The 16,727-nt window shown below is 40.5% G+C and overlaps 1 protein-coding gene across 1 annotated transcript in view; it reads left to right on the forward strand.

The window, feature by feature from the left end:
• itga9 (integrin, alpha 9) overlaps window positions 1-16,727 on the forward strand; it is a 144,086-nt gene that overhangs the window by 27,144 nt on the left and 100,215 nt on the right. Inside the window, exons 6-10 of the mRNA XM_064950255.1 lie at window positions 8,224-8,353; window positions 8,761-8,846; window positions 8,962-9,024; window positions 10,175-10,312; window positions 11,243-11,348. Of these exons, the coding sequence (XP_064806327.1) occupies window positions 8,224-8,353; window positions 8,761-8,846; window positions 8,962-9,024; window positions 10,175-10,312; window positions 11,243-11,348 (523 nt within the window). The remainder of the gene's footprint in view (window positions 1-8,223; window positions 8,354-8,760; window positions 8,847-8,961; window positions 9,025-10,174; window positions 10,313-11,242; window positions 11,349-16,727) is intronic.

The following is a 16,727-nucleotide window of genomic DNA, read 5'->3' on the forward strand; positions in this document are numbered from 1 at the left end:
TCAAAATCATGTCCAATAAATGTAATTTATCACAGGTGGACTCCAATCAAGTTGTAGAAACATCTCAAGGATGATCAATGGAAACAGGATGCACCTGAGCTCAATTTCGAGTGATATTGAAAACATGTTTTTGCTTTGTCATTATGGGGTATTGTGTGTAGATTGAAGAGGAAATTGTTTTTATTTAATCCCTTTTAGAATAAGGCTGTGTATTCGTTTGTTTGTTTTTTTTCATCTTGAAACATTTTTAGAATGTTTATTCCACTTTCACAATACAGAGTATTTGTGTAGATCAAAAAAAATACAAATCCATTTTAATTCCAGTTTGTAACATATATTTTTTTGAAAAAAGTCAAGGGGTGTGTGTACTTTCTGCAGGCACTCTATTTGTGCAATTTAGGCACATATAATTGTATTTATTTTAACACAAAATATAAAATAAATACCTGATACCATTACAAAATGTATATTTGAGTGCACTCTAAGGGGGAAAAAAGGGACATTTTACAATTTACAGTACCAGTCAAAAGTTTGGGCACGCCTACTCATTCAAAGGTTTTTCTTTATTTTTACTATTTTCTACTTTGTAGAATAATAGTGAAAACATCAAAACTATGAAATAACACATATGGAATCATGTAGTAACCAAAGAAGTGTTAAACAAATCCAAATATATTTTATATTTGAGATGCTTCAAAGTAGCCACCCTTTGCCTTGATGACAGCTTTGCACACTCTTGGCATTCTCTCAACCAGCTTTATGAGGTAGTCACCTGGATGCATCTCAATTAACAGGTGTGCCTTGTTAAAAGTTAATTTGTGGAATTTCTTTCCTTCTTAATGTGTTTGAGCCAATCAGTTGTGCTGTGACAAGGTAGGGCGGTATACAGAAGATAGCCCTATTTGGTAAAAGACCAAATCCATTTTATGGCAAAAACAGCTCAAATAAGCAAAGAGGAAATGACAGTCCATTCCTACTTTAAGACATGAAGGTCAGTCAATCTTGGTCCAAGCAAGTAGGTGTGTCCAAACTTTTGACTGGTACTGTATATTGAATACTTGAATTCCCACCTAAACTCCATTAATTATTTGTCCGTGGCAGTAAAATGTTTTATGTGCTATAATTCAGTCAATAGCTGATGGTTTTGGAGTGCCTTCATCCATTGTCTAACTGAGGCATTTATTAGAATTGTTTTTAAAAACATTTTAGCAATTTTGATGACAGACAAAGAAATCTTCCAAAGCCATGTTAGTCTCCTTACTCATTCCTGTTTCCATAGGCTACTAAGAGGGGCTGTGTTAACCTGACTTGACCTCTCTGATACACTGTAAGCCTTGTCAGAGTGTCAGAAGGAAATAAAGATTTATTTTGCTTTCACAGCGGAAACGCACAAGTCAGTTAAGAACAAATTCTTATTTACAATGACGGCCTAACCCGGACGACACTGGGCCAATTGTTCGCCGCCCTATGCGACTCCCAATCACGGCCGGTTGTGATACATCCTGGAATCGAACCAGGGTCTTTAGTGAGTGCCTTAGACTGTTGCGCCACTCGGGAGCCCCATAGCTCTCTGGTCAAAATGTGTGCACTATATAGGGGATAGGGTGCCATTTGGTACACAGCCATTCTCTTTGTACTTAGTCTGTGCTTTTGATGAGATGAAATAAGGACATATCAAAGAGGTAGTGCACCGTTTAAAGTTGTGCCAGTCCATTAAAGTGTAATCAGTAATTTGACTTATTGAGTTATTTGCTGAGCTGTCTGAATGTCTCTGTCTGTGTGCCCAGAGAAGAGCAGTGTTCTGTTCTACTCTGATCAGGCCCTGGAACATAACAGCACCAACACCACCACCATTATCTTACTTGACAGAGAGTAGCAGTTCCAAGCCCAAAACCAGGTCTGTCTTTCAAATTGCTGAGCTGTCTATATGCCAAGAGAAGTCTTCCTATTTGAGGAGCATCACCTAACAGCAGTAGTATCCAGAACCCAAGTCCATCTGTCAAATCAGTTCAGACCATTATTTAATTCTACCGTGGCTCCAGATCATATAAGAACTTTGCCTAGTTAACCTTCAAAAGGAATGAAAAAATAAAGTTGTGCAATTTATAAATCTAAAAAATTGTTTCAAGTTACCATCAAATCAGTTCAGACCACAGACCATCATTTCACTCTGCACCCCGTACTGTGTGGTATCTAGCCTGGAATCCAAAACTGCAGCCTGTGGGGAATCTTAGCCTGGCTCCAACCTGAATATCACTCAGTTTCATTATTGTTTCACTTCACAGGTTTAGTCTGGAACTACACCAATAGACAGACACTTGGACTGTCTAGATGAGAAATTATTCAGTTTGGATTCCAGGCTGTGTGGAATCAACATTGTATGAGACCTTTGCATAGTGCACGGCTGAACATTTATAAGGAATGGGAAAATAAGTTATTTAAGAATAGGAATAGCGATGAGCATCTGAGTTGCATATCAAGGTTGTGTTACCAGAAGGTCGGGGGGTTGTTGGACTCAACAACGGAGTCGTCTGAACAAAGGAGCAAAGGAACAACACATTTTTTCCACCACAGACTGTCCATACACAGACAAGCGAAGAGCTGTCAGACTCTTGGACAGCGTTTCAGTACAGAATGTCAGGATCTGAGGAATGTTAGATATAATAGACAGCTGTTGTTCTTAACCTTTGTCTCTGAATTGTAGCTAATGTCTTAGTATTCTAGTGTTTCACAGATGTGTGACAGCAGGAGGACAACATTCTGACATTCTACATTTACATTTTACATTTAAATCATTTAGCAGACGCTCTTATCCAGAGCGACTTACAAATTGGTGAATTCACCTTCTGACATCCAGTGGAACAGCCAATTCTAAAAATGAAGTGACAGCAGGACGCATCTCACATTCTAGAATCTAGTGAAAGCGGGATGTATCTGACATTCTAGAATCTAGTGAAAGCGGGATGTATCTGACATTCTAGAATTTAGGGTGACCATCAAATCATGGACTGACTGACCAATCAACTCCAGATGTTTGTATCTTTACTTCCTGACTGGATAATTTCTTGTCATTCCGTTAGACTTTTTGATGTTTTGTAACTTTCGTTAGGTTGACTGTGAGAGACTGGTGGTAAATTAGGAGTCCCTTACCTGATATTTTTGTTGTTTGCTTATTTGTTTTTAATTTGCTCTGTCTGTTGTAGGTATATGCAGGGGTGAAAGTAACCAGTACAGCACAGGAGTACTGGAAAAATAAATTGTGTGGGTACACCGAAACATCTGAACATGAGCCTAAATCACAATAATTAAAACAAAGATCCCAAGAAAGCTGTAGGTCATTTCACTATTATTTATCATTACCGCATGTCAGTGTAATTACAAATGAGCAAATGGACTTGAAACCTGAGGAAGTACGCTCCAAAATGTGGTGTGGTTCGAAAATAACAGTGACATTTTGCCAAGGCAGAGATAAGTGGCCGAAACGCACACACACAGTAGTAGACGGATCAATACAGGTCAAAAGTCCTATTTGAAAATCGCAGAATGTCAATCATTATACTTTTTGGTGTTTTCTAACAGATGTCTCTTTCCCTTCATCAAATGAATGGTGCACAGTGCACTGTATGGATGCAGGAATGATTTTAGAGTGGACAAACATGCGCAGGCAGCCAGGCTTAAAGGAGCCTTTTCAAGTGATTGTTTGACAATCAGATGAAAATATCAGGACTAGAGGTCGACCGATTAATCGGAATGGGCGATGAAGTTGGGCCGATTTCAAGTTTTCATAACAATCGGAAATCGGTATTTTTGGGCGCCGATTTCCGATTATTTAAATAAAAAACATGTATACCTTTTATTTAACTAGGCAAGTCAGTTAAGAACACATTCTTATTTTCAATGACTGCCTAGGAACTGTGGGTTAACTGCCTTGTTCAGGGGCAGAACGACAGATTTTCACCTTGTCAGCTCAGGTGTTCTAATCTTGCAACGCACAGTTAACTGGTCCAACGCTCTAACCATTGCACTCCATGAGTAGTCTGCCTGTTACACGAATGCAGTATAAGCCAAGCTAAATTGCTAGCTAGCATTAAACGTATCTTATAAAAAATAATCAATCATAATCACTAGTTATAACTACTATTCCAGTTTAGCAGGCAATATTAATCAGGTGAAATTGTGCCATTTCACTTGCGTTCATTGCACGCAGAGTCATGGTATATGCAACAGTTTAGGCTGTCTGGCTCATTGCGAACTAATTTGCCAGAATTTTACGTAATTATGACATACATTGAAGGTTGTGCAATGTAACAAGAATATTTAGACTTAGGGATGCCACCCGTTAGATGAAATACCAAACGGTTCCATTTTTCACTGAAATAATAAAAGTTTTGTTTTCGAAATGATAGTTTCCGGATTTGATCATATTAATGACCAAAGGCTCGTATTTCTGTGTGTTGTTGTTATAATTAAGTCTGATTTGATAGAGCAGTCTGACTGAGCAGCAGCAGGCCCGTAATCATTCATTCAAACAGCACTTTTGTGCGTTTTGCCAGCAGCTCTTTGCAAGCACAGTGCTGTTTATGACTTCAAGCCTCTCAGCCTAATAGCTGGTGTAACCAATGTGAAATGGCTAGCTAGTTAGCTGGGTGTGCGCTAATACTGTTTCAAACGTCACTCGCTTTTAGATTTGGAGTAGTTATTCCCCATTGCAAGGGCCGCTGCTTTTGTGGAGCGATGGGTAACGATGCTTCGAGTGTGGCTGTTGTCGATGTGTACCTGGCTCGAGTCCAGGTAGGGGTGAGGAGGGGGACGGAAGCTATACTGTTACACTGGCAATACTATAGTGCCTATAAGAACATCCAATAGTCAAATGTATATGAAATACAAATGGTATATTGAGAAATAGCCCTATAGTCCTAACTACAACCTAAAACCTCTTACCTTGAAATATTGAAGTCTCATGTTAAAAGGAACCACCAATTTTCATATGTTCTCATGTTCTGAGCAAGGAACTTAAACGAACTTAAGCTTTTTTACATGGCACATATTACTTTCTTCTCCAGCATGATTTAAACCAAATTGAACATGTTTCATTATTTATTTGAGGCTAAATTGATTTTATTGATGTTTTATATTATGTTAAAATGAGTGTTAATTCAGTATTGTTGTAATTGTCATTATTACAAATGTTTAAAAAAATTGTCTGATTAATCGGCATTGGCCTTTTTTGGTCCTCCAATAATCGGTATCGGTGTTGAAAAATCATAATCGGTCGACCTCTAATCAGGACTGGTTGTGTTTATGCCGCATTAAAAGGCAATACATTTTAAAGGTGTTTTTTTTTTATTCAGCCCCTTTACTTTCAGTGCAGCAAACTCTCTCCAGAAGTTCAGTGAGGATCTCTGAATGATCCAATGTTGACCTAAATGACTAATGATGATAAATACAATCCACCTGTGTGTAATCAAGTCTCCGTTTAAATGCACCTGCACTGTGATAGTCTCAGAGGTCCGTTAAAAGCGCAGAGAGCATCATGAAGAACAAGGAACACACCAGGCAGGTCTGAGATACTGTTGTGAAGAAGTTTAAAGCCGGATTTGGATACAAAAAGATTTCCCAAGCTTTAAACATCCCAAGGAGCACTGTGCAAGTGATAATATTGAAATGGAAGGAGTATCAGACCACTGCAAATCTACCAAGACCTGGCCGTCCGTCTAAACTTTCAGCTCATACAAGGATAAGACTGATCAGAGATGCAGCCAAGAGGCCCATGATCACTCTGGATGAACTGCAGAGATCTACAGCTGAGGTGGGAGACTCTGTCCATAGGACAACAATCAGTCGTATATTGCACAAATCTGGCCTTTATGGAAGAGTGGCAAGAAGAAAGCCATTTCTTAGAGATATCCATAAAAAGTGTTGTTTAAAGTTTGCTACAAGCCACCTGGGAGACACACCAAACATGTGGAAGAAGGTGCTCTGGTCAGATGAAACCAAAATTGAACTTTTTGGCAACAATGCAAAACGTTATGTTTGGCGTAAAAGCAACACAGCTCATCACTCTGAACACACCATCCCCACTGTCAAACATGGTGGTGGCAGCATCATTGTTTGGGCCTGTTTTTCTTCAGCAGGGACAGGGAAGATGGTTAAAATTGATGGGCAGATGGATGGAGCCAAATACAGGACCATTCTGGAAGAAAACCTGATGGAGTCTGCAAAAGACCTGAGACTGGGACGGAGATTTGTCTTCCAACAAGACAATGATCCAAAACATAAAGCAAAATCTACAATGGAATGGTTCAAAAATAAACATATCCAGGTGTTAGAATGGCCAAGTCAAAGTCCAGACCTGAATCCAATCGAGAATCTGTGGAAAGAACTGAAAACTGCTGTTCACAAATGCTCTCCATCCAACCTCACTGAGCTCAAGCTGTTTTGCAAGGAGGAATGGGGAATAATTTCAGTCTCTCGATGTGCAAAACTGATAGAGACATACCCCAAGCGACTTACAGCTGTAATCGCAGCAAAAGGTGGCGCTACAAAGTATTAACTTAAGGGGGCTGAATAATTTTGCACGCCCAATTTTTCAGTTTTTGATTTGTTAAAAAAGTTTGAAATATCCAATAAATGTCGTTCCACTTCATGATTGTGTCCCACTTGTTGTTGATTCTTCACAAAAAAATACAGTTTTATATCTTTATGTTTGAAGCCTGAAATGTGGCAAAAGGTCGCAAAGTTCAAGGGGGCCGAATACTTTCGCAAGGCACTGTAGGTCTGTAACAGTTTGGGTCCAGTGTGTCTCCCCCTTTGAAGAGGGGGATGACCGCGGCAGCTTTCCAGTCCTTGGGGATCTCAGACGATATGAAAGAGAGGTTGAACAGGCTGGTAATAGGGGTTGCGGCAATGGCGGCGGATAGTTTCAGAAATAGAGGGGGGGGAGGGGTGGAGCTGTTGGCACACTTAGACGGTCCCGTACTGGCATAGCCACGGGAAGTAGTTTGGGGGTGCTAAAAAAAAATATTGCTGCTGCTGAAGACATCTATATTGGTCAGCTAATACGGAATTGGTAAAGGCACAGTGCATTATTTTTGTGGGGAAATAAATCAACTAAATGTATTGAAGTGTTTTTCAGCATTTGTAACTGGAGTCAGATAATTATCTCTACAAAACAGTTCATCTGATAATACTTGTGGAATATAAATTACTTGATATACAGTACCAGTCAAAAGTTTGGACACACCTACTCATTCCAGGGTTTTTCTTTATTTTTACAATTTTCTACATTGTAGAATAATAGTGAAGACATTAAAACTATGAAATAACATGTAGTAACCAAAAAAGTGTTAAACAAATCAAAATATATTTTATATTTGAGATTCTTCTTTATCTTTGCCTTGATAACATGACATATTTGCACAATGGACAGGGCAGGGCAACAACAGGGCAACAACTCTTACAATTCCAACTATTGAATCTTGCAAGATACTGTTCTTAATTATACAACTAACTTTTTTTGCCGAAGCTGAAAAAAATAAAATCTTCCTGCACTACAGATGTCTACAGTATATTGGTCAGCTAACACTAGTAAAGCCCCATTGCGCTAGTTTTGTGAGAAGAAAAAAATATATGTTGTATTAATATATTTTTTAATTATGATTTTTCAGGGGGTGCTGCACCATCCTCAGCACCCCTACTTCCCGCAGTTATGCGTACTGGGAATACATTTGATCTACTTTCACCCCTGGGTATATGTATTATTTTGCTGAGTCAGAAGGCTAATAAATCTCTAAGGCTGTGTTTACACAGTCAGTCCAATTCAAATCTTTTGTCAATTATTTGCATATCTGATACCTATCGGCAATGGTGGAAAAAGTACCCAATTGTCATACTTGAGTAAAAGTTAAGATACGTTAATAGAAAATGGCTGAAGTAAAAGTGAAAGTCACCTAATAAAATACTGGTTGTAATGACCGTTATCATTACAACCACTCCAAAATTTAAAGGAACAGTGACAGGAAATGAACATTGCATCTGTGTGCTACTTCAGAGGCTACATCAGTGTGAATGCTCAAATCTGATATGGGTCACATGTAAAACTATGTGTGGACAGTCAGGAAAAAAAGATTGGCGATATAGAAAGAAATTCAGATTTGGGTTCTTAGGGTGGCTGTGTAAACACAGCCTAATGTTGCAAGATGCATGGTGTGTGGTCAATTTCAGGAGCTGGTGGTGATGGGAGCTCCAGGATCATACTACTGGACAGGAACAGTCAAGGTCTACAACCTGACCTCCAGCACCTTCTACAACCCAAACAAAGAAGAAGTCGACTCACACAGATACAGCTATCTAGGTATGTTTCCTTTGATTGATTTAATCGATTAATCACTTATGCAATCGATCAATCTGTATGTCAGTCGGTCTTTCAATCAGTTGATTAATGAATCAATAAATAAATAAATAGCCCAATCAATTTATAAATCATCAATCAAATGTATTCACAAAGCCCTTTTTAAATGACAGTACACTTTACACTACACTAACCTGGTGTAGACCCTCTAAGAGCACGAGTAAAATAGTTGACTACCTGTACCTCATTTATTTGATTGTATTGACAACTCTGACTGATTCTGTCTGTCTCTCTGGGCTATGCTGTGACTAACCACTATTCAATGTAAAGTCTGACTGTTTCTGTCTTTCTCTCTAGGCTGTGCTGTGACTAACCACTATTTCATGAAAAGTCTGACTGTTTCTCTCTAGGCTATGCTGTGACTGCTGGACACTTCTCCTCTCCTAACTTCATAGATGTGGCTGCAGGAGCTCCACAACACAGTGGAGGAGGAAAAGTATGTACAGGATTTGATTGGTTGATTTAGGAGGAGTATCATATCTTTGTATTGAATATTTTAACATTGATTTGTTAACACTGTATTTTAACACTGTATCCTCCTTTCCCTCCAGGTTTACATTTTCAGAATAGATGGTGGGTCTTTGGTGAAGATCTTTCAAGCCTCAGGGAAAATGGTATGTGTCTGAAATATGGACCACAGCGATCTACTATGCTGTTTAACCATTACTACATGACAGTGACATGTTGTTTCTTTAGTGTGTCAGTGGTGATCACTGTTCACTTCTACCATCTGTTAGTATTCTTTGTTATCAGAAATGACATAGGCCTACACTTGAGTGATCATGCTCAATGGAGAGTCTCTAGACTTAATCAGGGTCTGGGAAACCATGCCCCATGTGTAGTAGAGTACACATACTGTAGCTGGTGCAGGTGAAGCATGGCAGACTGTTAGTTAATGGTTTTCTCAGAAGCACCACACTGTTTATGTGGTTTATGTAAAGTGTTTAGAGCGCTCTAGGCTTGCATCCCAAATTGCACCCATTGGGCTCTGGTCAAAAATAGTACACTATATAGAGAAAGGGGTGCCATTTGGGACACATCCCTAGTCTGACCACGAACCAGACAGCTAGGGAGGGCAATTCACATAGTTTTAAGAGTAAATAATAACTCAATCTTTGTAGATTAAGACCCTATGTTTTGTAAATAGTCATTTAATATTGGTAGAGATATGAAAGGGAAAATGAATCCAGTCAGATTGTGGAGGGAGAGAATGATGAAAATAAAAAGGAAGTGTCTGTCTATCTTGAGGGCAATCGAAAAAGCAGTCCTCATTGGCAATGAGTAGATTAGAATAGAATATAAATATTAGAAGATAGAACAGAATGAAAATAATAGAATAGGACAGAATAGGATATAATATTTTTCCTAGATGGACCTTCAGTTGTGGCTAATAATTAAGACAATAAATATACACTTAAATACACACACACAATTCACATGACAAATACATTACACTCGATCAACATCAATAATCATGTTTTGATGAAAAGACTGATCTGACTAGTGGTGTGTGTGGCTCTGTGGCTGTAGTGGTGTGCCTGTCTGTGTGGCTCTGTGGCTGTAGTGGTGTGCACACAGACGCCTCTGGCTGTGCTTGGTTATTTTCCAGATGTGCTCTTACCTTGGCTCCAAATTGTGTGAATAGAATAGAATACATGTATATCTCTATACATTATACACAAGGTGAACACAGCGTTATGTATTTTCACTGACCCAATGCTACCTGTCTGTGTGGCTCTGTGGCTGTGCTTGGTTATTTTCCAGATGGGCTCTTACTTTGGCTCCTCATTGTGTGCAGTTGACCTGAACCGGGATGGCCTGTCGGACCTGCTGGTTGGAGCGCCCATGCACAGCACGCTACGGGACGAGGGACAGGTCTCTGTCTACCTCAGCAAGGGCAATGTGAGTGGGATCTGGGTTGGATGGGAATAGAGTTGGAAAATGATGTGAACTTTCTGAAATGTCCCAGATCTTCCAGAAGTTGTAGGACATTCGGAAGGGAGTGACCAGGTAGAGAATCCTCCAACTAGGAATTCTCTAAATGAGATTTGTGAAAAACATTGGAGATGTACAGTATATTCTAGCCCTCCAGTCAGCCTGTATATAACCCACCATATAGAAACATGGCTGCCTATACAGCCTGGTCTCATAGACTAGATGTAAACGTAAATCCACTCAATTTAGTGTGATATGTCACGTTTGGTATGGTTACATAATACAGATGGTTACTAAAGGCAAACATGAAAGTATGGTGGTTGGTCGGGGTGGATGAGTTGAGTGTATATTATGACCTCCATATAGAGTGTTTGATCCTGTTCTATTTATGAGTTATCATTAGGATCTTATAACTAGCTCGTCTTGGAGGTTGTTACTGTGTGTTTGAGTTGTTCATGAAAGTCAAGTAACTAAAGGAAGGGGAAAGCAGCCATCTATAGCCGATAGAGACAGTTCCTCAACTGTTATAGTAAAAAGCAGGATGTATTTTAGTTAGTAGTAAGTTATAACCATTCTACTTTAAAGTAAAGGGTTGTGTCATGCCGTAACTGCTCCCCTTTTATAGTAATGGCTATATCACACAATAACCATTCCCCTTTAAAGTTATGGGTTGTGTTACACAATAACCCTTCCCCTGTAATGGGTTGTGTCACGTCATAGCTATTCCCCATTAATGTAATAGGTTGTGTCACATCCTAAACATTCCTCTGTAATGTCTTGTGTCACGTTATAACCATTTTCCTTTAAAGTAAAGGGTTGTGTCACGTCATAACCCTTCCCCTTTAAAGTAATGGGTTGTGTCACGTCATAACCATTCCCGTTTGACTCTACTTGCAGGGGGTGATGGAGCAGGCTGAACTCTTAAATGGAGACGAAGCCTACAATGCACACTTTGGAGAGTGCATCACTGCAATCGGAGACATCGATGACGATGGGTACCAAGGTAAGTGTCTCTCAACTAAGTCACTGTGTTTTCAAGTATAGAATGTATGCTTATATAAAAATGTTAACCCTCCTCAAATCACTATTTAGCATTATTGTTGTATACATACAAAACTTCTGGATGACGCATATTAGATTTATGAGAATTGGTCTAGTATAGTTTTTCTTCCACAATGTTAAACATTGTGACATAAGCAAACATAGGATGGTTGTAATACGTATGCTATAAAACCCCAAAAACTTTTCTCTCAGGGACATTCTGTTTGGATTATTTTGTGGAGAGTGGGATCTTGTGCACCGCCCTATGGGGCTCCCAAGGGGCACAACGGTTTTAGGCACTGTATCTCAGTACGTGAGTCGTCACTACAGACACCCTGGTTCGAATCCAGGCTATATCACAACCGGCCGTGATTGGGAGTCCCGTAGGGCGGTGCACAATTGGCCTAGAGTCGTCCGGGTTTGGCCGGTCTAGGCCGTCATTGTAAATAAGTATTTGTTCTTAACTGACTTGCCTAGTTAAATAAAGGTATAAAGAGAGGAAATTAGTTAGAAATAACATCTTTAGCACCCAGCATTTACATTCAATGTTCAGAAAATTGGAATAACATTCTGTAAGTTTCTGCTTTCAATTCCCCACATTTGATAATGTAAGAGAAACAGGATGAGATACTTAGTAGCCTATGTTGTTAAACCACATTATAAACCTTGAAGATTTCTTTATCCATGTTATGATTGTTTTAAAACATTCACTTTTTTCTTCTGCATGCTATTGCATCACCACTGAAAAACTATTTTTGTTTTAAAAGGGAGAAAGTGTATTTTCCAGCTTTGGTTGTGAGGGGGGATTAAGGGACGTTGCCTGCGCATCAAATGCCACCCTCTTCACTGCATAGTGTACAACTTTTGACCAGGGCCCATTTGGGATGCAGACTTTATGTTCATCCTTTTGCCTTCAATTTTATGGTTCTGTTTCCACTCTTACAGAGGTTTCACACTGGGGTTTATGGGGACTGACAACACTTAAATGTCTATTAAGAGACTGTAACAACATGTTTCCGAAGCACAGCCCTGCAAAAAGAAAAAAGACCCAGGGGTCCTGACCATAGAAATAGAATGAATAGAATGGACGTCTTCATTCATGTCAATGATGGCATAATGGGTGGACTGGCAGCCATTTTGAGTGTACCCATGCCAGGAATTAAAAGCAGGAAGCGTACCCTTCAATCTGTGCTGTGATTTGTTGAGTCAACTCAACTGACATTACAAAAAATACATGTCATTGCATGAGCCATATCAGATAGAATCATTTGAATGAACATTCTACATTACCATGTAGAATGTTGATAGAACACTCCAAATAACCATGGAAATTATTGCATTACAATACCAGGCAGCCAATGCAAGTGGACCCATGAGTTTACCAGTCAAATTGCCATAGTTAGAGCTTCCAAGCCTGTTCTATTCAGAGGCGTCATGCCCGTAGGCAGCACAGGGGCACGTGCCCCTTCAGATTTGTCCTGTTTAAAAATATATATTTTTTTTATATATATATTTTTTTGTATTACTAGCCACTTAAGAATTGCATGGCTGTGTGCATGAAGTTGGCTTTAACCAGCCCAGATAGCTTCTCCCAATCTCATAACTACACTAGAGGGGGTACGCAGCTGGAGGTTGAATGTTTGAAGGGGTATGGGACTATAATAAATTTGGGAACCACTGGGATTTCTGGGATAATGGTGTTGATGTGAGCCATGACCAGCCTATCAAAGCATTTCATGACTACAGACGTGAGTGCTACGGGTCGGTAATCATTTAGGCAGGTAACCTTAGTGTTTTTGGCCACAGGGACTATGGTGGTCTGCTTGAAACATGTTGGTATTACAGACTCAGACAGGGAGAGGTTGAAAATGTCAGTGAAGACACTTGCCAGTTGGTCAGCGCATGCTCGGAGTACACGTCCTGGTAATCCATCTGGCCCTGCGGCCTTGTGAATGTTGACCTGTTTGAAGGTCTTACTCACATTGGCTGCGGAGAGCGTGATCACTCAGTCGTCCGGAACAGCTGATGCTCTCATGCATGTTGAAGTGGTACTTGCCTTGAAGCAAACATAGAAGTTATTTAGCTCGTCTGGTAGGCTCGTGTCACTGGGCAGCTCTCGGCTGTGCTTCCCTTTGTAGTTCTAATAGATTGCAAGCCCTGCCACATCTGATGAGCGTCGGAGAAGGTGAAGTACAATTCGATCTTAGTCCTGTATTGGCGCTTTGCCTGTTTGATGGTTCGTCGTAGGGCATAGCGGGATTTCTTATAAGCTTCCAGATTATTCCCACTCCTTGAAAGCGGCATCTTTACCCTTTAGCTCAGTGCGAATGTTGCCTGTAATCCATGGCTTCTGGTTGGGGTATATACGTAGTCACTGTGTGGGCGATGTCCTCGATGCACTTATTGATAAAGCCAGTAATTGATGTGGTGTACTCCTCAATGCCATCGGAAGAATCCTGGAACATATTCCAGTCTGTGCTAGCACAGCAGTCCTGTAGTTTAGCATCTGCTTCATCGGACCACTTTTTTATAGACCGAGTCACTAGTGCTTCCTGCTTTAATTTTTGCTTGTAAGCAGGAATCAGGAGGATAGATTAATGGCCATATTTGCCAAATGGAGGGCGAGGTAGAGCTTTGTATGGGTCTCTGTGTGTGGAGTAAAGGTGGTCTAGATTTCAGCTTTTATTTCTTTCATCACATTCCCAGTGGGTCAGAAGTTTACATGCACTCAATTAGTATTTGATAGCATTGCCTTTAAATTGTTTAACTTGGGTCAAACGTTTCGGGTAGCCTTCCACAAGCTTCCCACAATAAGTTAGGTGAATTTTGGCCCATTCCTCCTGACAGAGCTGGTGTAACTGAGTCAGGTTTGGAGGCCTCCTTGCTCGCACACACTTTTTCAGTTCTGCCCACCAATTTTCTATGGGATTGAGGTCAGGTGTTTGTTATGGCCACTCCAATACCTTGACTTTGTTGTCCTTAAGCCATTTTGCCACAACTTTGGGAGTATGCTTGGGGTCATTGCCATTTGGAAGACCCATTTGCGACCAAGCTTTAACTTCCTGACTGTTGTCTTGAGATGTTGCTTCAATATATCCACATCATTTTCCACCCTCATGATGCCATCTATTTTGTGAAGTGCATCAGTCCCTGCTGCAGCAAAGCACCCCCACAACATGATGCTGCTTCACGGTTGGGATGGTGTTATTTGGCTTGCAAGCCTCCCCCTTTTTCCTCCAAACATAACGATGGTCATTATGGCCAAACAGTTCTAATTTTGTTTCATCAGACCAGAGGACATTTCTCCAAAAAGTACGATCTTTGTCCCCATGTGCAGTTGCAAACCGTAGTCTGGCTTTTTTATCGCGGTTTTGTAGCAGTGGCTTCTTCCTTGCTGAGTGGACTTTCAGGTTGTGTTGATATATGACTTGTTTTACTGTGGATATAGATACTTTTGTACCTGTTTCCTCCAGCAAGGTCCTTTGCTGTTGTTCTGGGATTGATTTGCACTTTTCGCACAAAAGTACGTTCAACTCTAGGAGACAGAATGCATCTCCTTTCTGAGCGGTGTGACGGCTGCGTGGTCCCATGGTGTTTATACTTGCATACTATTGTTTGTACAGATGAATGTAGTACCTTCAGGTGTTTGGAAATTGTATCAAAGATGAACCAGACATGTGGAAGTCTACAATTGTTTTTCTGAGGTCTTGGCTGATTTCTTTTGAGTTTCCCATTATGTCAAGCAAAGAGGCACTGAGTTTGAAGGTAGGCCTTGAAATACATCCACAGGTACACCTCCAATTGACTCAAATTATATCAATTGGCCTATCAGAAGCTTCTAAAGCCATGAAATTATTTTCTGGAATTTTCCAAGCTGTTTAAAGGCACAGTCAACTTAGTGTATGTTAACTTCTGACCCACTGGAATTGTGATACAGTGAATTATAAGTGAAATAATCTGTCTGTAAACAATTGTTGGAAAAATTACTTGTGTCATGCTCAAAGTACATGTCCTAACCGACTTGCCAAAACTATAGTTTGTTAACAAGAAATTTGTGAAATGGTTGAAAAAACTAGTTTTAATGACTCCAACATAAGTGTATGTAAACTTCTGACTTCAACTGTATATGCATAGGCCCCCACCCCGTGTCTTACCAGAGGCTGCTGTTCTGTTCTGCCGATGGAGTGTATAACCCGCCAGCTGTATGTTCTTAATGTTGTCGTTCAGCCTTGACTTGTTGAAACATAAGATATTACAGTTTTTAATGTACCGTTGGTAAGATATATGTGCTTTCAGCTCGTCCCATTTATTTTCCAGTGATTGAACATTAGCTAGCTGGACAGAAGGCAAGGGCAGATTAGCCACTCGTCACCTGATTCTCACAAGGCACCCTGATCTTTTTCCACAAAATCTCAGTTTCCTTCTCCAGTGAGTCACGGGGATCGGGCATGGTCGGGTGTCTGTAGTAGTATATCCCTCCCGTCCAACTCATTGAAGAAGAACTCTTTGTCCAGGTTGAGGTGAGCAATCGCAGTTCTGATGTCCAGAAGCTCGTTTCAGTCATAAGAGATGGTAGCAGCAACATTATGTAAAAATCAAGTTATGAACAACGCGAAAAAACAAACAATATAGCATGGTTGGTTAAGAGCCGGAAAGACGGCAGACCTCCCCTCCGGCGCCATCGTAAAACTCTAAAATGTGCAGTTTTGTCACACAGCACAATGCTATGGATGTCTCTAGATTTAGGGAGCGTGCAATTGGCATGCTGACTGCAGGAATGTCCTTCAGAGCTGTTGCCAGATAATTTCATTTCTCTACCATAAGCCACCTCCAACATCGCTTTAGAGAATTTGGCAGTACGTCTAACCTGCTTCACATCTGCAGACCATGTGTAACCACACCAGTCCAGGACCTCCACATCTGGTTTCTTCACCTGAGGGATTGTCTGAGACCAGCCACCCAGACAGCTGATGAAACTGTGGGTTTGCACAACCGAAGAATTTCTGCACAAACTGTCAGAAACCGTCTCAGGGAAGCTGATCTGTGTGCTTGTTGTCCTCACCGGGGTTTTGACCTGCCTGCAGTTTGGCATCGTAACCGACTTCAGTGGGCAAATGCTCACCTTCGATTGCCACTGGCATGCTTGAGAAGTGTGCTTTTCACAGATTAATCCCGGTTTCAACTGTATCGGGCAGATGGCAGACAGCGTGTATGGTAATGTGTGTACACTGTGGCAGTGGGGTTATAAGTTATGGACAAAGAACAATTGCATTTTATCGATGGCAATTTGAATGCACAGAGATACCATGACAAGATCCTGAGGCCCACTGTCGTGCCATTC

This window comes from Oncorhynchus masou, chromosome 31 (genome assembly GCF_036934945.1).
Source record: "Oncorhynchus masou masou isolate Uvic2021 chromosome 31, UVic_Omas_1.1, whole genome shotgun sequence".
Lineage (NCBI taxonomy): Eukaryota > Metazoa > Chordata > Actinopteri > Salmoniformes > Salmonidae > Oncorhynchus > Oncorhynchus masou.